This window comes from Pogona vitticeps, chromosome 1 (genome assembly GCF_051106095.1).
Source record: "Pogona vitticeps strain Pit_001003342236 chromosome 1, PviZW2.1, whole genome shotgun sequence".
In the NCBI taxonomy this organism is placed as follows: Eukaryota; Metazoa; Chordata; class Lepidosauria; order Squamata; family Agamidae; genus Pogona; species Pogona vitticeps.
In genome coordinates, this window is record NC_135783.1 from 61819724 (window position 1) to 61846003 (window position 26280).

The 26280-nt window shown below is 40.8% G+C and overlaps 1 protein-coding gene across 1 annotated transcript; it reads right to left on the reverse strand.

Moving 5' to 3' along the window:
• Nucleotides 1-1947: 1947 nt before the first annotated feature.
• Nucleotides 1948-26280, reverse strand: C1H1orf198 (chromosome 1 C1orf198 homolog). Its single transcript, XM_020801198.3, has 4 exons — nt 25701-26280; nt 16931-16981; nt 6264-6809; nt 1948-5483 (listed from the first exon to the last, which is right to left on the reverse strand). The coding sequence occupies exons 1-4, from the start codon at nt 26046-26048 to the stop codon at nt 5427-5429; spliced, it is 1002 nt and encodes a 333-aa protein (XP_020656857.3). The 5' UTR covers nt 26049-26280; the 3' UTR covers nt 1948-5426.

The following is a 26280-nucleotide window of genomic DNA, read 5'->3' on the forward strand; positions in this document are numbered from 1 at the left end:
TGACTTGATCAATTTGACCAGGGAAATTATTTTCATTGGAGCGCAGACAGATGGGAGTCATGGATGACTGTTTGCAGAATGAGCAAATTCTATTCATACGGAAAGAAAAGGCCTTTGCTTGTTTTAAAGCCAGCCTTTCTGATTGTGCGACCTGGGTCTCTGTTTTCTTATTAATTCAAGAGGGACCCATTCGCTGAGGAAAAGTTGTACTTTTTATTATAAAATCTAATGCAGAAGATAATGGGTCCTGGTTGCTAAGAGTGCACGAAACAAATAGAAAGGGACAAGTAGGGGTGGCCACTACTGTCCCCTATTATAGAAGCTGTTTCCTGAAGCAACTGTCTCACTCTTGCCAATGGAGGAGAAGGGTGTTTCTCAGCCCAGCCCAGACCAGCCGAAAGATTATTGTGATTTACATTTCTAAATCTGCATTTTCAGCATATACAACCCTCCTTATCACTACTTTACTTTCACAAAAGGTTAGGCTGAATGTGTGACTAGCCCAAGATCAATGACTGAGCTTCCTCTGGAGTTGAACCTGGAACTTCCTGAATACAAGGCATATGTGCTACCACTAAGCTATGCCACTGTCTCATTTACTCTGAGAGACAGTTGAGTGGCCACTCGGTAAGCAAGGAGAATATTAATCTCTGGCCATCTTCTCTTCCTCAGTTGACTTGGAATTCAAAACAAGGAAAAGTTAATATTTAAGCCAGGCCAGGTGAGGAGCTACTCTAGGTTTTAAATACTGTACTGTATTAGCCAGGGCATTCAACCATTGACAATGTAATTCTCAAGCACAATGCCAAAGTTCAGCTCTTAACTGCCAAAAAGAATACTGTTTGTTCTTTTACAGAAATTCTACCAGCTGCATGACCTTGGCCCGACATAGATCATATTGGAGGAGTTTTTGAGGAGGTTCCTCTAGCTTGTTCCTCAGAGGTTGGCAAGGTACAGCAGTGAAGTGTGCTAAACTATCGCTTTCCATTTTCTTCTCCAACATTAGAGGTTCTTCAGAGATGACAAGTGGTCCATGGCTGCAGTCCTCCTCTGAATGCTAATTCGGGAAAGTAGCCAGAATCCCTCTGCAAGTGAGAGTGCTCCAGTACTGGGGGCATTCAAGAGAATCTTAGACAACTACCTGGCATATATCCTTTGATTTGTATTCCTGCATTGAGCAGGGGGTTGGACCCAATGGCCTTATAGACCCCTTTCAGCTTCATTATTCTCTGACTCTATTCATGATCAGGATTTTTATGTAAGGGAGATCCCACTTTATTTCACCTGGTGGTGCTAAACAGGATGCTGGTCAGACTCTCAGTTAAGAAACCCTGCATACAATTGCTTTGTATGTCATTAAACCTGAAGGCTGGGCTCATTGTTTGCCATTCTTCCTAGAACTAATGGCAATTTCATTGTATCTAAGGTGGAATTATCATCATGTGCATGTGATAAAAGTCATCCCAAAGTCATTTTACTGTTACTTTTATGTTTGTTTGAACCCATTTTCTCTGACTTAGCCACAATGTCCCTCTAGACCAGTGCTTCCCAACCTTGGGTCCCCAGAAGTTCTTGGACTACAGCTCCCAGAAATTATGGCCAGCACAGCTAGTGGTGAAGATTTCTGCAACTATTAGTCCAAGAACATCTGGAGGGCCAAGGTTGGAAACCATGCTCTAGACTAAAGGTCTCTTGTGTCCAGCATTCTGTGCCCATGGTGGCCAGACAGGCACATAAGAGAAGCCTGCAAGCAAGACAGAAGTCCAATAGCCACTGATAACGTTACCCTCTAAGAATTTATCACCTGAGTCCGCAAATACCACTTCAATCCGAACACCTGCCGTGGATAATCAAATGTGGTAAAACGCCCATTACAGTCCCCAAGTACATCAGAAATTTTACAGACAAAGAATAAAAGTATCAAAAGAAGAGGCACAGGGAAACTGGTCTATGTCAGGTGATTTTAATTAAGAATTGCATATAAAATGTGACCAAGTACAATTACAAACAAGAACTGCAGTAAAAACATAGGTAGGAAAGAGAAGCTTTATGGTTTCAGCTATCAAAACACAGTAAGAGAAGTGGCGCCTACAGGTTCTACATAGCTGGCTTGTGCCAATGGCTACAATCCACCAAGACAATCTCCTGTACCAGCCTCATAATGCACATCTATATACAGGCACATTAACAACAGGATAACATCTGAATTGTTTCAGATGAAACAAAGAGAAAACAAATACAGATCCTATCCATCCATCAATTATCCACACACAAAGCAAAGATCTTTAAAAGACCCTCCTCCTGGACTTCAGGCAAAAACAAAAATTTAAGAATAAAGAGAAAAAATGTTGTGGTATATTAAAAACTACTCACTGGGTCATGGATGTGGAACTTTTATGTCTGAGGAAGTGGTCTTGCGCATGAAAGTTCACATTACAATATAGCAATTAGTCTTTAAGATGCCACAATGCTTCTGTTTTTGTCATTTTCTTCTTTTTCTTTTGTTTCTGCCTGATACGCTAGCAGAGACTAACATGGCTAGCTCTTCTAAAGTTCCTCTTGGACTTAACGATAGTTACTCCCATGAACCAACAAATAAAAAAAGTTTATTACAGCGCTTACCTTTTATACTGAAAAAGAACTGATTTTGGAATTTGCCTATAGAGAGGAGAAGACCTGAGCAGGAGGAGTCACACTTTTTAAATATTGTTCAGTTTTGTTAAGATTATCAGAAATCTTTCTTCCAAACTCCAGGAATGCTTTGCGTGAGGAGGGGTTGTGCTCATCATTAGCCTTTCTTCTTCCCTGCCCAAGAGATTTGCTGCTTTTCAATTAGCATTTTTAAAAAAGCTGAGCATCTTTCACAATATTAAAAGGACTGGGGGCAAACTGTAAACAACAAACAGGACAGTCAGAAAGTTATAGAGATCTTCTTGTGTTAAAATGTTTTCAGTCTCTTGCTGTTTGGAAGTGATGGTAATACAGTACAAGTCAAACTATGCCAGGAGTGTCAATTTATCATCAGCACTTACAAACAAGAGTCAATTCATATGAACATTTGGGGTAGCTTATGGACCAAAATCTAGATGAGAGCATGCCCACTGCTTCCCTCACAAGCCAGTGATGGTGCCTACACAGCACCAGTTGTGTGGCACTACAGATGTTAAGACAGCTGGACCTAGACTTAGTCATACTCTGTGGGGACCTACTGAAACCAACAGAGACGAACTTAAATTCCACTAATTTCAAGATATTTATGTTAAGTATGGCTATGCCCAGATCCAATCCATTGTGAAGGGGAGATGTATCTCTAAACGTTCAAAGAGCAACAAATGAACTCATGTTCCCCAGAAAATGTCCAGCACATACCTAAGTGTTTAAAGATATACAAAATTCCCCTTCCATTCAATTTTTTTAAATCACAGACACCAGTATCTATTACACCTGCAAAAGTGAGGATTTAAACAAGAGACTACATAGTTTCAGCTATTAAAACCAACATTTTCCTCAGAGGTCACTATGCTGCTGCTCTCCCCTCCATTTTATTATTTCCCATTAAAACAAATGAGCACATCTTTGGAATAAAGAGTTAATTGGTGCAATTTTAGCAAAATACATTGGCTGCAGAGTGCAAGTAAGACAGCAGTATATGAATACAGCAAGTAGACTAAAAATGAAAAGAGTGAAACAGAATTCATGTAGCTATAACCTGAATCTTTAGGTTTTAATTTATACTACTCAAAGGTGCAAATAATGGAAATCTTTAATGTTGTTATGATCTTATGGTTGTTATGGAGGAGGCTACTGGTAACTGACCTTAAAAAAGCAGTGGTGTGCTTTGCTTTTTGTCCTACAGCAGCCTTCTCCAACCTGGTACTCTAAAGATGTGGATCACATCTCCCATCATCCACATCCAACACAGCCTTTTGGACTCTGCATGGTTTTGGATGACACTGCACACAATAATCCACTAGACTGAGCCAATGCACTGGGAATCCAAGTCCTCAGGATTAGAAAGCAGAAGGGTCACTGTTTGTGCGTTAAAGGGAATTAAGGCTTGAAGGTGGTGGGGACAACTGAATGAAGATAGAAAACTATGATCCAATTTCCAGATGCACTTTCAAGTTACACAACATTACTATTCATGTGTGAAACATGAATGAAACATGGTTGACATATATAGTAAAGAGAAGGCGGCAGAAACCTGAGGTGGTAGGTTGGACTATACCATTTTCAAGCTACAGGTGGGGAATACCATATTTGAACATCCCCCTATATAAAGAACTCCCTGTAAGTAAAATCAGCAACAAAAATAGCACATCTAACTGTATGACATCCTGGATTTCTGTTTCCACATATAGCACCAGAAATTTTCATGTCTTGAAAAGATGCCATTATTATTAACACAGAACAGCTTACTACGCTCTGCGTTAAACAGTATATTTGTGGGAAAGGACAGAGAAGAATTTTGGGGATAAGGGGAGACAATGTGGGACACCAATTCAATTCCATTATCACATCATTTGATGCCATGAGAAAGATAAACCTTCTGGCATTATATTATCTACACCAAGTTCTTTGTACCTAGTGTTTTTTAATTTATTAAGAATAAAAAAAAAAACCAGCATTGTCCTATATATCGCCAACATTTTTATGTGCTTCTCACACCACCTTTTTAATTTGCTTCACTTATGGAAAATTGTTATTCCACATACTGTATGCCTATGCTTTTCCTTTGAACACCTCTTTCAGACAAAGCTGTTCCCATTCTAAGAATCTTTCATGCCACAGTATCACAGGAGTGACGCTCACACTTTTGCACACTGGGAAGCAGCAACAGAAATAAGTTGGATTATACAAACCTATTACAAAAACTGAAGGATGTAAAAGATGCTCTTGCATTTTTTGTATGATTTATTTAACATAAGATGTATTTTCGTATTTAATCTTTGTTTTCGTAAGCCTAAACCTTTCCTCTATACAAATGGTTCTTTTCTTCATAATAATTCATGTTAGAGCCCATTAGCTATTTTAATTAGTCTACAATAGGAAAATGGATGCCTCTACTAGGTATTTTTAACTCCTGTAGTCAGTTTCCCCCACCTTGTCTTTAATATACATACATTTGTAAGAAAACATATTCGCATCCATCTCCAGCATGACAATTCACTATAATCATTATCATCATCATCATCACACTTCTAGCAGGTGACCATTTCAAAATACAAATACAATCTGGTTTTACAAAAAGTTAGTATAATGGCAACATTTTAAAAGAGCTCAAAAAATTACTTTTCAAAAAGAACACATAGAAGCCCGTATGGAAACAAAATAATGATGACCCCTCCCCTGCAAAAAAAGTTGAAAGAGAGAGATGTTCCTTTTTTGACTCCAAAACTGTGCTGCAGCGATTGTAGGTTTCTAGTTTACCAGTTGTCTAGAAAATCAAATCCTGTCTTCAAGATGACATTACTTGTATTGCTCTGCAGAGAGAAAGAAAATTTTGACAAGATAAATATCTGAAAGTTAGGAAGGACTATGGATATTTTAATCAAAAACTGTTGATTAAATCCTATCAGAAACTAACTAGTACATAGGAGCAGAGAGAATGGCCATGTTGATGGTGGATTCCAGAATCTGTGTGGAGTCTTAAGAATTAACTTCACCAAGATCTGGAGAAAGTAAATAAAGAGCTAGGAAGAACAGAATTATTCCCTCTGGCTGGAAGGCCAAAATTTATTCCAACAAAATGTAGTGAATTTGTTTATAGTAGTCAAAGGAAAGCGGGAAAAGAATTTGGGATAGTGACACGTAAGAAACAATGAATGTTCAAAAGCTAAATCTAACTAGTTTGAGCTACAGTAGATCCACTAAATCAAAGGGAGTCCTATAAGTATTTGACTTAAGTCCCCACTCATTCAATGGGTGTACACAAGCTGAAATTAACAATTGGATTTAGCCCAATATGCACCCGATCAAAAAAAGAGTTAATTAAATACCAGGAAATGCTAACGCTGTTATCTGCGTATCTCTACACAGATATACAGTTACCATATATTTTGGCAAATGACAATTCATTAATGATAATGTATGGGCTAGATTTAGTTCTACAATTCACAGAAAGGGGAGGAAACAAATTTAATTCATACTACAAACTCACTAATTTTGAAAACATCTGGGGAAGTATACATTTATTTTAGTTATTTAGCCTATTGTCCTTTCCTCCCCCAAAGCCCTCTATTAGATAATGTATCAGCCTTTACCTGACTAAGTGTCTGCAGGTCAGAAAGGAAACCAGTATCCGTGTCTTCGGTTTTGGTATCAGTAGATGACAATTTTTCCACAGGGTCAGGTTGAGCGTCAAGGGCACTAACTGAAGGTGGGCTGGGTTGAAGTTTCTCCCATTCTATCGATGTCACGGCCAGGCCTGGGGTAGCCACGTTTTCCGATTTAGCAGCGCCAGGCTTCTCTGCTTTTGTCACTTCTTTGGGACCAGACTCTTGCCTATAATAAGGCTGGAGGGTCTTCTCGCCTTTCTCCATGGATTTGATCTGGCTTGGAGTGAGTGAATAGAACTGGGTTTGCTCTCCTTCACACTTGGAGCGCTCAGCATTGATCTTCCAGAAAGAGGATTCCTCTTCTTTCCTGGCTTGTACCAGCCCATCTGAGCCAGGTGTTTTGACACCTTGGGAGGGTTTGGAGGCCGGAGGGGCTGGAGCAATTTTTGGTGGTTGTTTCTGTTCATTCTGTGATGTCACACCACTTGGCTCTTGTACTGACAAAGAAGCAATGCTGAACTCCATCTGACTCTGTTTGGAATTAAACAAAGAAACAATGCATTCCACAACTCATTGCCCAGGTCTTCAGATCAGAAAAGCAGGAAAAGGCAAAAATGTCTTCAATTTTTGTACAAATCTGCCATACAGTTTCTTACAGATTATGTTAATCCACTAGTTTTATCTCACTGGGAGGGGAAGGAGGAGAAGTGCCTGAGGAATCACAAATAACAGGTATAACATCCTACAGATTTCTCCCACTGTTAAAAAGGACCCAATTGTTTTTTTTACACGCACAAAGCGTAGTTTTACTAAGAACATTTGTAAGGCAACATGATATGAGCATCCACTGCAGAAACACATAATGGATTTATTTATTTATTTATTTATTTATTTATTTGATTTATATGCCGCCCACACTACCCAGAGGTCTAGGCATCTTTGACTCCCAAACTTCGTTACTCATATGAACATCTTGGAAAAGTTAGTTTCAGTTTCACAAGTTGGCTAGGAGATTCTGGGAACAGTATCTAAAACTGCATTTACTTCAAGCTCTAGTTATGCATCTGTTGTGTCATCCAGGCCTCTAACTAATCTACACATCAGAACTTTCACTATTTTCTCTACAATTACAACTCTTCTCTATGAAAACTTTCCCATGGGATTCCATCTTGTGTATTCATGAGTGAATCAAGGGATTAGGAGCACTGATATCATCAAAATGCTTACAACATCCACCTAGTTCTTTTTTTTTCTAACTTTCTTTTACTTTCTGGCACTCTTCATGCCCATGCTGTATTCTGGTCCTTCCAGGGTAGATAAAAATCAATGATTTAAAAAAACAGATTTAAATCAGAATTTGAATCATGATTTAAGTTAAAAATTATTTTTTAATTTAAATTATCAAAAAAACCCATTTTTTCTTTAAATCATGATTAAAATCAATTTGATCTAAATTAAATCCACCTTGGTTGCTTCATCTCATTTTATGTAGCAGAATCAAAATGTGCAGATCCCAAGTTTTTCAGCATCACATCCCTTTTTTGATTAATAAAGTAACATTATAAGTGAGAACAAACATTTAGTCTGGGATTTTTTTCATCCCCTCAGTCCTGGGGCGAGCTCTCCAGTTGGGGAATATTACTGCCTCACACCTCAGGTTAAGGCATGCCTGCACATTTTGTTGCTGCTCCATGACAAAGTTTTGAGCTAGGGTGGAGAACACATGTTGGAGAAAGGACGCCTTTCAGCCCAGATCCTGTCCTGTTGAAGGATGGAATAATGAGACATATTCAAGAGTGTGGATTTGATTTTTAAAAATGATTTTTAAAAATGAATTAAATTTGAAAAACCATTTTTTTAAAATTTAAGTCATGATTTAGATCCATTTGGTTTAAAAAAAAAACATTGATTTTAATCCACCCACTCACATATTTTAATGTTGTACTCAAAACAGACTGAACAACTTTACTTGGATTTTTTTCTTCTTCTAGAACACTTAGAGAATATTTGAAGACACCTGAACTCAGGCTTTTGTTTTGTTTTTTAGTGTGCAGCTGGACAAAAAAAGGTGCAGTTGGGTAAAAAAAACTGTGCAGTTGGAAACTGATAGACAACACTGATGCCTACTTTGAGAGCCATCCTATTTCCTCTGAGTTGATCTAAATTTCCAGCTGCAGTTTTTTCCAGGTGTGCAGCTTGTGTCTCATGGCACGCAAAACAAAACAAAACTCCATAGCAAATACTTTCTTTATGTCAAGGGTTGGGTCACGTAGCCCTCCACATATGTTTGACTCAAAATCCCATAATCCCCTAACACTGAAAGTGCTAAATAGGGCTGATGTAAGCTGATATCCAAGAACATATGAAGATCACCGTTATCCATCTCTCCCTTCCATGGTTTAAGACAACAAAATAAAATGAAGACAAATTCATTTTAGATACAGTTTTGGAGGCATGCGAAAATACATCTGAAAGGTTAAATCTTTATTTCAAAAGCACTCACTTTGACTTAACATTTTAGGTACTCATAATATTATTCATGAGTTTGGCATACATACTAGTGGAAATTTTTCCATGCCATGTCAATGAGCATAGCCCAGGCACAGCTGGACTGCTACAAATTAAACCAGGCCTGTTTTATTAGAAAGGGAGAGAATAACTGGCTTAGACCGAAGGATAAAAGGCTGCTGGGGACTTTTGGATGGAGCCAGTCATTCAGATATTATGCATGGCTTTGGAGAAAGAAAACACACAAAACCGTCTGGAGGCAAGGTAAAAAGGACAATGAAACCCTCCCTCTACTCTGTCAGGCTACAATGTCCTGACACAAATGCGTGGAGAGATTTTTCTCCTGTGGTTAGAATGACCTCAATCTTGGTTATATCTAGAAGTTGATTATGTTTTATACAAACTGCATATCCTGTTTCTCTTGTGTACATTCAGGGAGTAGGAGGTAATATGAAGCTTACTGTATGGCTTCTTAGTAAAAGATAAACGGGAGCACTACCCCACAGTGATAATCTTGAGCTTCTGCTACGACTAGAGAATGCTGCAGTGCTGACAGACCAAAGACAAAACCCACTGCTTAAACTGGAATTACAGGATAGTATCCTGTTGCCTAGCTGGTTGAGTTAGGCATCTGGCTGCGGAGCCAGAAGCCGGGAATTCAATCTCCACTGGGCCTCCTGAGAAGGGTTGGCCTGTGTGGCCCTGGGAAAGCTGCACCCAGAAGAAGGGAATGGGAAACCACTTCTGAGGACTCGCTACCTGGAATCACCAGAAGTCGGAACTGACTTGACAGCACATGATCATTATTCTTATTATCCTGTTACCGAAACACAGAACAGAAAGAACTGCCACTAAGTGCCCATTGCCCCAATCTAGCAGGCTCTCTGCTGCCTGAACAACTGTTGTGACCAACCCTGCAAACAGAGCAAGAATGGGCCAGAGGATGGAGAGGAGCCTACCAGAGGAAGGCAGATGCTTACCTCCCTTCTGCTCTGTGTTGGGGAAACAGGATACAATCCACAGAATTTAGGTTCACTGTGTGGAAAGAACTTTAATTAAGCCTCCTGTCTTGTGGGAGGGGCCAGTCAGTTCCTTCCACTAGCCATTTCAGCTTCCGACAAGAGAGCATAAAAGACAGACAAGTTCTTCTTTCCTCCCGCACTTTGCTTACCCCCCTCAGAAATGACACCAAAGGGGACCCAAGGGATGTGAGAGAATGCAGAAAGGGGAAGAAAATCTTCTTTCAACAGGAGACTTCAGCTTGCTGAAAACAGGACATAATGCACTGGTCTGTTCTTAGAGCATTACATTTGTTAACAATGTTAACAATCCCTTGCATATTTTGGGAGAGGACTTTTTAAACATAAGCAGAGTCAATCTTGTCCAAACCCATCTTTTGAAGGTTGTACAGGCATCCCCACTCCAAACAACATGAACAGAGTTAGAACAGAATATGCCTTCCACGGTATTTTTGGAACTGTATTTTTGTATGCCCTACAACAGCCAGAGGACATCCCAATGATTTTGTGCTGGCAACTATAGTTTTACTTGTCCATATTAATTCCATGACATTAAGATAATTGGTATATTCTGATATCAGCTACGTACAGCAACATGCATATATGTATTATTCTCCTCCACTAGCTAATAGACCAAGGAATCAGAACAGTGTTGTCGTTGTTTTGTTCTGTTTTGTTTGAGGCAGTCATCCATTCCTGCTCCCCCACTCTAATCCTGGAAGGCAATACTTCATACACTTCTTTTCTTGCAAAGACTAAAAGAGAAAAGTGAATGCTTTTGATTTACAAAATTAAGCTCACTCTCTCCAAAATCAAGAGGCTTTATTTAAAAAAAAAAGGGGGGGGTTCTGGGTGGTCCAGATCCCAACTGAAAATTAGTTTACCCTTATTTTTGGGGGTTTCTTTCTTTCTTTTTACTTGTTGTTTTTATGATTTTGGTGTTTTCTCTTGGTCAGTGGGTATGTGGATGGTTTATGTATTTATTTATTGTTTGCCCCCCAGCGTACTGGTTTGTAACAAATCAACCAACCAATCAGGTCAGGTTAGGAATCTTATTTACATGGTCTTCTCATGCATCGGATATCCTCTTCAAGAGGAGATATGGCTGCCTTTAACATAGGACTACAGAAACTCTTCTATGGAATTCTGCACTTGAATCAGAGTCATGTGCTGGGCTGGGCTGAGCTAGAGCCAAAACAGGTAGAACTACACTTACTTTTCTATTCTTCTTCCTCTGTGATGAAGAGGTTCCCAAGAGCTACACTGCAGACATTTTGGCATTTTCTCTTTAAGAACCTCAAATACATAATGCTGCCTCAATTTTACATGCTAAATTTCTGGCTGTTTTGCATCTCCAAGTGCCTGACATTAAAACTCCAAAAATAAGGGCTCTTTCCAATTACCCTCCTGGCTTTCTGCCACACTGAACCACAGTCCTTTGCTCTGAAATATGACAGCATTATTTCTCCCATTCAAACTTCCTTGTCTCATACAGCAGGCTATTGAATATTTATTGTATTGCAATACATCACTCCAATTCATTTTCAGACTTCATATTTCATTGTTTTGTTGTTGCTGTTACAGTCAGAGCAAGCAGTTATCCAGATTTTTCAAATGTTCGGAGCTCTGGACTTGATGATCTATAGGGCCCCCTTCCAACTCTGCAGTTCTAAGAGTATAAGAGTATAACCCTATTATAACAATCCTGCACAGAAGGTCAGCATTAATAATTTCATGCTGCAGATGGGAAGCCAGAGTGTGACTTATCCATCCCAGGATGGATGTGATTTGCACCAACATCTGGAAGGCCACATATTGACCACCACTACTCTATATTAAACAACTAGACTCCACAAAGATCAAATATATCACACACAAAAATGGTGAACTACATAATTAATGTGTGTGTGGGGGGGTTAGAAATGGTGAACTGTACAATCAATATGAAATGACAGGGGACAATTGCCTAGGTCTAACAATGATCAATGTCTCCCTGGCAATAATTGTTCTATCACAAGCAATGTTTTCTGAGTAATACTACCCTGGGTGTCTGGCTTGTTCATGCAATTTCCTTCCTGATAGCCCTGCTCTTATTCTGAAAAGAGAACCACTATTTGTTTAATTAATACTATGTCTTTTTTTGGTCTCACCAAGTGAATTTGTTAGGGTGTTTTGAAATTAAACCAACTGACTCTAGTCCCTTTCCAAGGCTGCCGTTAAGCTGGGCACGCACGTGCACATGACTCTGCTTCCTCCGAGCAGCGATCGCATTAGGTTCCAGCTGCAACAGAACCCAGCACACGCAAGGGCAGAGTTGCATGGGCATGCAGGGGTGTAGTCTATCGAGAAAGAGGTGAAGATCCGCCCAGCAGGGCTGAAAATTAGAGGGTACATTGTCCCGCTCAGCTCCATTCAGCAACTTCCCAGACTGCAAAGCACAACTCAGCTTCACGAAATAGCTTCCAGGGTTGTGGGGTTTTTAAAATCTTATCTCTGATCATTGACTGGAAATGCAGAAGAATCCTGTCGGCTAGTGGTTCCCCATTCCAGCGCTAGGGGTTTACAAGGGGCACCGTGGAAGCTGCACCATGGCTCCTCCAGAGGTGCCCTCTGCAGGCTCTGTGCCAACTACTACCCTTATTGCCAATAGTTTAAAAGGGCCACAGGACATCAGGCAATAATTAAAATGACAAGGCTGGACCCCTTCACACAGAATCCAACTGGATCTAAACTGGCAGACACTTAACTCTGTGCTAAAAGGAGAGAGAAGCAGAAGAATCCATAAAGTTATTTTTATGTCTTATTCACTTTCATGGAATGTGGAGTATTTTGTTAAGCAGATAGCGCACACAGCCAAAACAAGCTGCTTGGTTTGGCAATCTCAAAATAGAAAGTCAAGAGTTTTGGGTTTGTTTGTTTTTTACAAAACTCTATCAGAAGAATTTACCTCCCCCCCCCCCGCAAAAAAAACCACACCACAACCCTAAATAAAGCCTAGTAATTCAAGAAGCAAAAAACTAAGTGATTCAGGGGATGGAAGATAAGAAGCTGCAGCTAGCTGAACTGAAAGAGTATAACAATGTTAAGTTTCAGCATGTTAAATAATCACTGACAGAAGGGAGAAGAAAATCTAAAGCACAGACTCCTTTTATCTGAAACATTCTACCTGAAGAAAAACATCTGAAACCAATGCTGCCATCTTATACATTTTAACACAACAGACAGTACTGTACATGAAACAACTTCTCACTTCCTCTCCATCCAACACTGTTACCATTTCTATTTCTGCAGAAATAAAGGAAATATCTTGGCTATGTTGCCTGGGCATGGGGAGTGGCATAACTGAGCTCATCGGAAAAGCACCAGTCCTTTCATGCTCAGGCCCTGTTTGTAAGACAATCTTCTCAAATTTCTGGATGTCCTTGTTTGCCATCTGTAACATATATGACCACAACTAACTATTAGGGCTTATCCACACAATGGTGATCTCTCACACAGTGGTGGCATTGGTGCCGATTCTGGTTGTTCTGGGTTTGCGGTGGAACATTCTTTGTTCCAGATTTGAATAGGTCATCCCAGTATCTGCACCCACACATGGAGAGAGTATTGTATCTGTTGATGGATATACTGGGATGTGTTGGATTGAACTTCTTGCAATACTATCTGTCCTACACATGCAGAATGGCTCACTATCAAGACAAACTGCCCTCCTCTTTTGCCTGTCTTTCTGCCAATGTCCTTGCCTACTTGACTGTCTCTTCCCTTCTTTATTTTATTTTACTTTATTTGTTTGTTTGTTTGTTTGATTTATATCCCGCCCATCTGGTATATTCTACCACTCTGGGCGGCTTACAACATAAAATAACACAAAACATTACTATACAAGAATAACAGATGGTGTGCAGAAGTATAGTAAATAATAGATAGCAAAGAAGAAAGAATCAGATGTTGACAGGAGGGAAGGCCTGGATGTACATCCATGTGTTTAGTTGACTTTTAAAAGTACCCAGCGTAGGGGCCATGTGGATCTCCGGAGGGAGGTTATTCCAGAGGCGAGGAGCCACCACCGAGAAGGCCCAGTTTCGTGTCTTTTCCCTCCAGACCTCCTGGAGGGAAAAGCTATTTTACTCTCCATAAAGCATGGAATGCTTTACCAGGAGAAAAACACTCAGAAGGGAACATCATCAAATGATACACATCACAAAGTGCATGGATAAGAGTGGAACAATGCAGTACTAGGGCCCACACAAGAGGACTGTGTACTGGAGCAAACTGGAGCAAAGCAGAACAAAGTAGAGCACCACTTGACTGTGGTGTTTTTTAAAAAAAGCCCCCCAAAAGTCCTATGTTGATTCTGTTGCTATCTGAATCAGCTCTGCATGGTGCGGACACACCAGGATCTAGTACCAGTATCATGGATGCAAGGAACGGTTGAACAAATGCTCAGTGTAAACAGGTTCTTAGACAGAGCAAGTGTTGTGTTTTAAGAGCAACTGTGACAAAAATAGATTGCCAAAATGTAAAACTCCAACAGGATCTTTTCTGAGACTTAAAAAAATGTTCTACCATTGGCTAGCCCTATTTTGAAAATGTCAGTTTAGCAGCATGACTGAACTCCCAAAATAAGAAAAGCTGGAAGTAATTACAGTGTTAGGTTTGTGACTTATTGCCTCTCAAGTCCAAAATGGTATGCTCTGGGGTACTCAAAGGAAGATGATGGGGACTTAAAATGTAGAGTTAAGCAAGCCCTGCCCTTTTCTGCTTTTATATTCTTGAGCCCAGCGTCCATGGCTATATATCAGAAAATTCATCCTCATCATGTCAGGGAAAGAAATATTCAACTGCGGTGGTGTGCAGTTCAGTTCTTGTAGATGACATACGTCATCTTCTTCCTCAAATGAAATTCATTCAGGTCAAGCAAAATAAATAAAAGGAACACTACACAAACACACATATTATTTTACTCTTAGGGAAAAAAAGAGAAGAGGAAGCAATGTAAGATGAGGTACAGAGATCCTGAAGTCTACTCTAAAACAAGACAGACAAGGAAGAGCAGAAGTGTCAAAGACCAAGGTACTCTTAACAGAGTTTTCCATACTCAGAAGTTGGATTCTCTCCACTACAACTAAAGCTACCCTTCTTCCCCAAAAATAAGATCTAACCTGAAAATAAGCCCTAGTATGATTTTTCGAGATGCTCGTAATATAAGCCCTACCCCAAAGATAAGCCCCAGTTAAGTGAAACCCCACCCTCCGCCATTCTGTAGCAACCAGAAGAAGATGACATGACTGTGTTTGAATAAATGTGGATTGTTGTACATGGGGAAAAATCCCCTGAAAATAAGCCCCAATGCATTTCTTGGAGAAAAAATTAATATAAGACCATGTCTTATTTTCGGGGAAACACAATATTAGAGAAGAAACATTCAAGTAAGTTGAGCTGACAGATTGCAACCTGGAAAAGAAACATGGAGGGCTAAAATTACATAATTCAGAAAAATAAGAGGCAGTTGTGGCTTTTCATACCCCTTCTTTCTGCTGATCTTGTGATCACATTCACTTCCCCTGTCCCAACTGGAAGTGGTGGGAAGAAGTACAGTGGTGCCCCGCTTGACGATTACCCCATCAGATGATGAAATTGCTTGACGATGAGTATTTTGCAATCGCTATAGCGATTGCAAAATGATATTTGTATGGTTTTTTTTTTCACTTCATGACGACCGGGAACCGATTTTTCGCTTAACGGCGATTTAAAAACAGCTGATCAGCGGCTCTCAAAATGGCTCCCCGCTGTTTTGCTGACCTCATTTTGCAAGATAGGGAGCAGAAAATGGCCGCCTTATGGAGGATCTTTGCTGCACAATCAGGTATTTCCCCCATTGGAACGCATTGCCCAGTTTTCAATGCATTTTTTTGCTTAATGACGCTTTCTCTTAACAGTGATTTTGCTGGAATGCATTATCGTCGTCAAGCGGGGCACCACTGTATAGAAACTAAAGATGGGGACAACTCACCATTTTGGCGAGTCATCTCACTTCGTGAGTTGTCAAAAGTTGATGACTCAAGAAGCACGAAGTTGCCCCCATGAAGCAATGAATGATGAAGTCATTTGTTTACTCGGGGGGGGGGGTATTTTTTTTTAAAAAAAACACCACCACCACCACCCCGCCAACACTCCTTTATCATAATCGCTGCCGCTAAAGTCTCCATCCGGCCTCCACAGTCGTGGCACGTAAAAAGGGAAACTGGCTACCCTTTGCAAAGATGGCAGCTGCAGCTTTCCTGCCCTAAATGAAGTTGCAGCCACCATCTTTGCAAAGGGAAGCCAGTTTCCCTTTTTACACGCCATGGCTGTGGAGGCCAGATGGAGACCTTGACGGCAGCAATTACAGTAAGGAGGTGTTGGCGGGGGTGGGGGGTGGGGCTAAGGTAAGGAGAGGAAGGGAGATAGACTATGGAGGTGGGTGGCCACCTGCCTATTGGCCTGCCAATCAGCTGATCGGGGGCCAGCAGGCAGAATGTTTTTTTTTTTAAAAAAAAAACTACTAAGGACAAATAAAAGCAGGAAAAAATTCATTGATTCATATTCGTCAGGACTTAAAATTTGATGAATACGGATTGATGACTATTTAATTAATCAGCTATTTTCGTGGGGAAAAACAATCCATTTTTATATTCGTACCCATCTCTAATAGAAACCTATCTTTCTGATAAAATCAGGATAAGGCCGCATGGTTGTGGAAACAATACAAATGCAGGAGCAGGTGATACCTTTAAGAATATAAAAACAAAAACACAAATAGCAATATTTCTATGATAAGTTATCTTATTCAAGGCTGTGCAACAAGTTCTTGTGGGCAGTTCCAAACTTATATGCTGTTTTTAATGCCCCGGATTCACATGGCTGAGGATGTAGAGGCCAGGCAAGCTTCTTAGATGGAAACAGCTGCAGCATGCATGTTGGTTTAAAGCTCTTCTTCAGCTAGCAATTTGGAATTTACGGCACATCTCTTAAAGGACTGCAAACCAGAAAGCTGTGCATCTTGACCTTGCGTCCAGTGTTAAGTGAACCTAGTAAAAGTATCAATACAAATCACTGGGGAATAAAACAACATAGGAACCTTACCTTCGTTTCCCAGGAGAAAGGAGCAGAATGCTCATCTTGCCAGGTGATATCCTGAAATAAAAAATAAGACATAATTATGCACAATTATGCCCATATACTTCTAAAACAATGAAGAGACAGAATTGAATAACAACTCGTAAGACAGAGAACAGAAGGATTTTGTGTCTGTTTTATTTGACATCACAGACAGGGAGATGGAAGACAGGAGGCACTTTTAAGATGCGGAGTCTGGAAGAGACTGGCTGTCATTACACACATCACCTTATTAACTCAATCTAGAATCAGATGTGCATTGAAATATCTAAAGGACGACATGTACATTTTAATATCCACTCTCTCTTAAAGGAGCTGTCTAAAAAGTTGCCATCACAGACTTCACTGTAAAACTGTGGCATTCATTTTTTATTTAAGAATACTAGAACAGAAATTTATCGATACTTACTTCTTCATATTTATGTTCTTTCCCAAGTCCACTTAGTTAAGCAAGTGGAAAACTGTTCCCCTTATGTGTGGGAGTTTTGGACTGTTTTCACTACAACTACCAGAACTCAGCTGGAATTCCCTCAGCAAAAAAATCCAAGTTCTCAGAGTACTTTCAGGATACTTTACTCACCTGTTCCCCACCAAGGCTCTCTCTGCAGCAATGGCTATTAAACTATGAGGCACAACACAGGCGGTGCTTTCTAACCTCCATGGAAACTGTGAAGCATTAGAGGACAGCATTAGGTCCTGTAGGGCCTTTCAAAAACTACCTCTCCTGCATCTGTGGCCCTTGGCCAAGCTCACCTACTTCCCAGTCTCACCTCCACGTCACGCTCTGCCTCACCTCCACCTCGCAACAAAACAATGGCAACAACTGTTCCCAAGCATCTGTCCATGTCTCCAGCTCGTCTTTCTCTACTACTTCCTCCCTTCCTCCTCCTCGGCTCTGCTCTTTCTGCCTCATGCATGCCCTTGTCTTGCACCAGGTCTTTCTCCTCCCAATCCTCAACCATTGCTCTTCATCCCCCCACTAGCTCTGTTTGTTATGGTGGCCATGACCCTGAAACCCGAAGATGGGGAGGATGGCCCACCAGGGATGCAGACACCTTCCCATTCACATGCATCATAAAATATTACAGTGACACAACTTCCTCCTATTAAGTTTCCACAGTCAGAAAATTTAGGAGACATCACCTGATGTCTGTTCATTATACAGAGTGAACACCAAATGCACCATTTGTGTGGTATGCATGTTGGTTTTAAAAGTGGTTACCTTTAAAAAAAACCTGCCCATTAGCAATGCCCAGAACTTTAATATGTGCAAAGTTTGATTTATAGCCTGACCCACGTTAATAGCTACAGCAGACTGATAATAAAACTGCAATTACCAAATCTTCCTTTTACCATTATTATAGGTTACAAAAGCCATCTCTAATTCAATTATATGGAAAGGGAAGGTCAGTAGGTTAGAACAGTCCCTGGAAACACCTTTCAGCACTTTTGGAATCCCACCTTGACCCATGCAAAATGACATTAAGACAATGCCCCTTACTATGTTAGATGGCAACCTGAAATAGAGAAGTCGTCTCTTGCATCTGTGAGGTCCATGCAGCTTATATACTGAAAGTGGGTTAAGATTTCACAAGTTCGATGAATGATTACCCTAAGAGTGAAAAGAGAAATAACCAAATGCTTTGACAAGCACTCAAGAATGTTTTATAATGAAGAGAGTGTATATGTGTTTGTCTACAATATTCCTGACTGTGCGGAGCTATGTCCTCTGTACCTACAAATCTATGAACAATGAAAGACGGGGGGGGGGGCAATTGAATGTTTGCTTGCACTGATTTAGGGATTTTGTATGTCCCTGTTGCCTTGTCCTTACATTACTGTCATAATTTATTTAACATGTTTTGAAGGCTCTCCTGGCCAGAAATATAATTCTTCCAATATAAGAATTCTTCTACTTCTTCTCTTATTTCTTCTAAGAAATAAGGATACAATAAAAATTAGAATCTATGGTAACAGCAGGAGTTAACTAGACTATCTAAATAGGGATGTGGTGGCGCTGTGGGTTAAACCGCAGAAGCCTCTGTGCTGTAAGGTCTGTAGATCTTCAGCTGTAAGATCGAATCCACGTTGACGGAGTGAGCGCCCGTCACTTGTCTCAGCTCCTGCCAACCTAGCAGTTCGAAAGCATGAAAATGCAAGTAGATAAATAGGGACCACCTTGGTGGGAAGGTAACAGTGTTCTGTGTCTAAGTCGCACTGGCCATGTGACCACGGAAACTTTCTTCGGACAAATGCTGGCTCTTTGGCTTGGAAACGGGGATGAGCACCGCCCCCTAGAGTCAAACATGATTGGACAAAAACTGTCAAGGGGAACCTTTACCTTATCTAAATAGGAATGTCTTGCCTACAAAGAAAATGAAAAGATATGGGGTTTTTTTGGGGCGCAACGAAGTTCAGAAGGAAATTACAGCATTACTTGCCATGATGCGTGTGCCTCCCTTATGCGAATGTCATAAGTGATCCTCATTCCTCCCAACTTTGAAGGTGTTTAGCTGAACTCATAGGACTATAATCGTGAAATGTGGAGCACATATAAATTCCTACGTCACTGGCATAATTTCAGATCAAGTCAAGTCATGTTTGTTTATTAGAGCCTTTTGGGAGTGCGGTTTGAGGCCTGTGAAGGCTTTAGTGAAATGGTTTGAATGTTTTTTAATGTCTGAATGTTTTAATTGTGTTGTTTGATTTTAAACTGTTTGAAGTCTCTTAGGTTTAAAATAGTTTTATATAGCTTTGCAACCTTCCCTGAGAGCCTGTGATATAGGACAGGTTATAAACGTTTGTTTAAACAAACAAACAGCTCATTGCAGGGGTCTGAGGAGGAGTCTGTAGGTAACCTGTAAATTATGCAGCTGCTGATGGGAAATTCGCACAGCCAAATGTTTGAGTTCATACCAGGATTAAAACTTTTTTGTTCACATTTGTGAGTAGAGCAGTATCCAAGTAGGTCATTTGGCTCACACAAGTGTATTGTGTACAACTGTGAGATACTGCACTACTGTGATGTATACTTTTTCACTATTTGCAGCTGGACTTCTGTTTATGTACAGTATATTGTGTATGCCACAGCCCTTAGCCAACCAAGAAAAATGCCAAGAGTGTGTGTGTGTGTGTGTGTGTGTGTGTGTGTTATAAATACTGTGTTTAAAAAATCTAGCACTGCTCCCCTTAACTACTGCTTTTTGTTGCTGTTGCCTTCACGTTTTTCAAGTATTAACCAAAAATGTTTGTTGTGCAATACAGCTGCTTTTATGAGGTGTTCATAGCTGTCAACACAGAAGTCTTTTGTGTTAATTTTGGTGACAGAGCAGTTATTCGGCTTTTCAGTGCTCTGATGGATGATCTGATCTTGATTCATGTCATTTCACTATCAGGAAAGAAAGATACTAGTGTCTCCCTGTCCTAAAATTCCCATGCTGCCCCACCCCCATAGGCTGCCTAGATTCTGTTTTAGACACATACTTTTCTGTGTTTGATGCTTTACAGCTGGTTGCTGAGGTTAGCTTTGTGACCAAATTCTTGTTTGTGGATGACATTTTTGTCCTAAGTTCAATTGTGGAGAAGCCAGGAGGGAGGCTTTGTTTCCTTAAAATACACCTCTGGCTATTTTCCTTTGCTTCTATTTAGAGGAAGCACTCTGCTTCTTGCATGTTGATGTCAGGAAGGAAAGAAAGTTTTAGATAACCCGAAACATTAATTCTGCATTAGCAGAAATGCCCTGAAAAGAAAAAGCAATAAAGAATGTCACACTATGATTTTGGTTGCACAGCTGGTCAAGGAAGACACAAGCGGAGCCTGTAAACTCAGAACAGACTGTGCTTAAAATTCCCTATGCACTGAGGTCAATTCAGATATAACTCAACCTTTGCTCCTTTCAAATATTATGTGGTTACAAAGTCAGATGGAGATTGCATTGAACACTCTGAAAATCAGTGTTGACAGTAGGTGCCGTACAGAATGAGAGTAGGGAAAACTAATCATATAGACACTGTGTAATACTGTACAGAATTTTTCCTTACGAAGTCCACCACTTTTAAAATATATTTTAAATAGGTCTGCCAGTCTCTCTTGTCTACCCAACCACAGAGAAGGTCAAACTTTAAAGCAGGTGGGCTTCTTTCTTAGCACCAAAATGGCAAACTACACTCCCAGAAATTCTCTAAATGGAACCTCCCCACAGCTCTTTTTGTTAAACACAAAATCCCTCCTTAAAAATACAAGTCAGTCATGTTTGACTTTAAGCAACAGTCCTTCTCCTTCCACTTCCACTCCCCCCCCCCACAAGTGGCCCAGGGAAGACTTGAAAACAGGGATGGTCTGTCATCAGGGAGGGGCACATGGACTACACTTATCTCTATGCAACAGAATCATGATATTGGAAAATGAAAAGGGGAACCCGAAAGGTAATCAAGTCCAGCCTCATGGAAAAGCAAGACAGCCACAGCTAAATCATCCCCTGATATAGAGCCATCCAATCTCTTATTTTTAAAAACCTCCAGTGAATGACAGTCCACCTCCTCCCAGGCAGTCAAAGTAACTGATCTTATATTTTGAATCAGACTGGCAAACAAACACTTCTAAGCTGTTGTAAGGCAGGAATTTAAGGTGACCTAAGATCCAAAGGAACACAAAACTAGTTTGGCTTGCCTGAATAGTGCCCTCAGCCCCCCATTAATATATGGCCATGTCTCTGGAGACCAAAATCTTTCCAAAGGAGCTTATCATGTGACATGGGGGTCCATCCGCTAAAAATAGCCCTTAGGCTTCTAAATCTGTTCAAAATCCTTGGGTGTGCTGAATGTAGCTCTCTGAATCCCAGACAAGTTTTCTTCCATTTAAGCTATAACTATCACAAATACAGATCCCAGTGGGCTAAAATAAATAAAAATAAAACTAAGAGCAGGTTAAAATTTTTATGCACTTAACATCTGTTTATATGCTGTCATTTAATTTAGGCCAGAGCGTTGAAGAAAAGGCCAGAGTCTGGCAGAACAGAACCCAATTTAGGTTCAATGATACTCGACTGACCTGAGAGGCCGTGCCAACCCAAGAGGTTGTCCCCAATAGCTGGTTAATTAAAAATAAATAAACAAACAGAGCTTCCATGTTCTGTAAATAATTCAGTCAGTGCCAGGAGAACACCTAGTCTTCATAAGTTGTGCAACACAGTGCATAAACTAGCAAAAATGGAAACCGCATTTTGGCAAATGGAAAAAGCTTTGAGATAGTGGCATGCCACTAATAAATGCAATCTAATAATTCTAACTGGCATGAACAGTGTCTCTACACTATACTGTCATAACAGCGTGAAAGCACTTGAATTGTCCTGGCTGCATCCAAGTAAGCCTGCATTGTGTAATTTGGTGGATTCAGCAGGAGAAAATTCTAAATGCCTCATCAAACTACAAACCCCATACTTCCAGAGGACAGAACCACAGTAGTAGTAGTGGGGCATCAAACCTTGCGTTTTCAGCAAGAATGTACATCCACATTATTACTATGCTTTATTAAGAGGCATCTGGTCCATTTTGCAATGTTTTTGCCATAAGGATCAACCTTCAAGTGCTGAGAGCAGCAAATCATAAAACCAACTAATGCTCAGGGCCATTTCATTCCATTCTCCACCCCCTTGTTTTTCCTGGCTGAAGAGTAGCAATGGAAAGCCTCATTTAATTTTAGAAGGTGTCTTAAAAAAAAAAAAGAACACAGAATATTCACCATTATTATACCACAAGATTTTCTTCAAGAAGCATCAAAAGGACTGCCAGATTTCTTGAGCCAAATGTAAACATTTCCTTCAGTCTAATTTTAGCAATTGCTTCCTACTGCCTGTTCCTAAACAAGAATTTAGCCATCAGTAGATCCTTTCTAATGAATTACTTTTTCAGGATGTACTTTTCATCTTCTTGAAGTATTTCCTTTTTAAAAAATACTTTTACAATTTTTTTTAGTCACACTTTCCATCTTTGTAGTGAATATTCGCCCCCCTTTCCAAATTCAAACCAGCTTCTCTTCATGGGAGTTCAACTATATGCTGGGAAGAGGATGGTACCAAATCAGTTGTTCTCAAAAATGCGTTCTGGAATCTTAGTATGCCTTGGAATCATAACAGAGTCAGAAGATCCTTCAGAAAGGAGATACAGTACATAAGGCTGGACAAAACACTTCATGACTATCAAATCACACTCAATTTTCCCCTGTAGCATGCAACTGTGGGACAGTGTTGGTGTTTCTAACCCAGTACAGCAATTTACAAGGCCTAACCATCTGGCCAAAGCTCTATGTAAATTCGAACACCAGAGAACATGTGCCAGAACTTATCCTGGATTTCCTCAAGTTTACAAAATAATGAACAAGGGTACAAAAGATCTACAAAGTTTTGAGACACAGTTGTACAAGAGAAAACTAGAATCCCATTTTAAATGTTTTCCAGCTACATCTCTCGGGTTAAAAGGTCTTAGTATAAATAAATAAATGAGACTTTTTAATTTATGTATTTATTTTATTCAAAATATTTTTACAACACCTTTCTCCCGAAAAGGACCCAAGGAGATGAGAATGGAGAAGGTCACATTCAAAGAAAAATGGATCCTTGGGGTTTCGCTGACTTTCCCTGATTTCATTAGCCAGTCCATTTGGAAAACAACAATGTCATTCCCAAAATGACAGTCTAGTCCTTGAACTCAGTTGTTAGCAAAACCACTAAAGGCAAATATTATCCATCAAAATGGAAACTGAATAGTCTTTTGTAAAAGATTTTATTAGCAGCATGACTTCTGAGTCTTGAAGTTTGTTTGTTTGTTTGTTACATTTCTTTCCTGCCCATCTAGACCAAAGGTATACTCTGGACAGTTTACAAATTTAAAAGCAATAAAACCACTAAGTATACACACAGTTTCCCTGAAAATAAGACCTAACCTGAAAATAAGCCCTAGTATGATTTTTTAAAGGATGCTTGTAATATAAGCCCTACTCCCAAAATAAGCCCTAGTTAAGTGAAAGCCTGCCCTCCACCATTGTGCAGCAACCAGAAGAAGAAGAAGTGTCTGTATTTGAATAAACATAGATTGTACATGAGAAAAAATAAAGCATCCCCTGAAAATAAGCCCTAATGCGTTTTTGGAGCAAAAATTAATGTAAGACCCTGTCTTTTTTTCGGAGAAACATGGCATTATAAATCCAAGATGGGAAAAGTGTAAAAAATTAAGATAGGGCAGGAAGGAAAGCCTGCCGAAAAAGCCAGGTCTTAAGTTTGTTCCTGAAAACACCCAAAGAGGGAACTGTCTTACAGTTCAAAACCTGCCTCCCATCTTCAAGTGCCAGTCCTTATATAGCCCAAAGGGCACCATTTAACCAGGTAGAAAACACTCAGAAATAGTCTACCACTCCCTTCTTCTAAGGGTGCCCTGGGACTGTGTGGCTTCCCAAGGCCACAAACGCTGGTTCTTTCCTTAGGAGGCACAGTGAACAACCAAACTCCTAATCTCTGGCTCTGCAGCCACATACCTAAGCCACTGAACTATCCAGCCAAAACTTTTTGACTTTAGAGAAGTAAAATACATTTTTAAAAAACAACCAACCAATAAAAATCCTTCCATTGCCACTTCAGCTAAATCACTTTTGATTCTCTTGGTATAATTTGTTCCCTAACTTGTTTTACCCGCCATCTTTTCAAATATCCAAAAACTATAATAATATAGTGCAAATACATCTACTATCTTCTCAATCTGCTTCATAAGCCCCACCCCGTGACAGCTTTTGTCACAATGAACTAGCTTACCACCCCTTAGTGACAAAATAGAGCTCTTAGACTTGACATTGTTCGTTTGTAGAAATTCAATACATTCACTTCCTACTCCACAGCAGATGTGGTAACTCGAAATACATAACCTAGTTGGAAGAGAAAGCCAAAACACCCACAATGAACTCTGTTCTTATCATGATCTCACTCATACAAAGCCTTTTTGCTTTTCAGAACACAGGAAAAGCACCTTTCTCAAGTCCTGTCAGCAGTGATGCACAACCAAATGAGATTTTCTGATAATAAACCTACTTCACCAACAATAAAAGAAACAGGATGCACTAGCATGCTATTGGAACATCCTTTAGTGACAGTGTTTATGAACTACTGCAAATTCAGAGCAGTTTTAGCACCTGTTGAAGAAGGTTTAACAAAGCCACTCCACAAGTTTAGAAAAACCAAGAAACTGACAGCTGCTGTCTTAGGCACACATTCCTCAGAGTAAGTCCCACTGTGGGACTCAGGTGTGAGTAACTGTGCCTAGGTCTGCACTCTAAGTTAAGAAGCAGCAAAGTCCTCCTTTAGGTTTGCACTGTGAAAGGTGCCGAGGCTTACAAATAAATCATGCATGTTCTCAACTTACAAAAACTAACAGGATGCGAAATCCACAAAGTGGGAAATGAGAGTCAGCAGCAGCAGCACTTTATACATGCTCAAAAGAGCAAGGCACGACCAATGAAGACCATTTCTAGAGAAAGGTTCTTTGAAGCTTTGTTTGGAAGCAACCAAACGCTCTTTCTTGTCCCAATCGGATTTCTTTTTTTCCCTCTGCACTGCCCTTCTTCCTTCTCAATCGCAGGGCGGTTTAAGGCTACACGACTGCTAAGGCCCAGCGCAGACAACAATAAAGCGTACCCCTGAACATGTGCAGAGCGTTAGTTTGTCCGGGAGGGCGCCTAAGGAGGGGGGACTTACCTCGTCTCCGAAATGTACCACTTTCTGGCCGGTGTTGAGGCGCAGGTTCGGGTAGCAGACCGGGGGCGGAGTGCTCTGGGCGGCCCCCCGATGCGCCGCATACCGGGCCTGGATGTGGGGGCCCACCAGGCTCTTATCGATGATCTCGTCCTGCTGGCGAGGCGGCAGCCGCTCCCACTCGGGCCCGTAGCGCTCGCGGATCCGCTCCTTCTCCGCCATGATCTTCCGCGCCATGGGGTTCAGCGATGAGAAGTAGGTGAAGCGCTTACGCTCCCGCTCGTCCAGCGGCCGGTTGCCGTTCATGACTGCCGTGCGGGACGCCGCGATCGCCGCCGCCATCGAGGCCATCGCCGGGCAGCACCGCGCCAGGCACTCGCCCGGATTCCCAGACTGGGCGCAGCCAGCGGCGGAGGGCCAGGGCGGGCGCCGGAAACACTCCGCCTCCTCGTCCTCTTCCTCGCCGTCGCCCTCCTCTTGTTGCTTCTTTGGGATACGCGCGGCCTCCCTCTCCGCCCACGGGAAACCCTTCGCGGCTCCCGCGGCTCTTAAGGACCGCCTCCCTTTCTCTGGCCCATTTGAG

Excerpts from the sequence above, each read along its gene's own strand:
- C1H1orf198 (XM_020801198.3), bottom strand. The coding sequence starts at position 26,048 with ATGGCCTCGATGGCGGCGGCGATCGCGGCGTCCCGCACGGCAGTCATG. Across the intron at positions 6,810-16,930 it reads CTTTCTCCTGGGAAACGAAG|AGTCAGATGGAGTTCAGCAT; the intron begins GTAAGGTTCCTA and ends AATTCCAAACAG. Across the intron at positions 5,484-6,263 it reads ACCTGCAGACACTTAGTCAG|AGCAATACAAGTAATGTCAT; the intron begins GTAAAGGCTGAT and ends TTCTCTCTGCAG.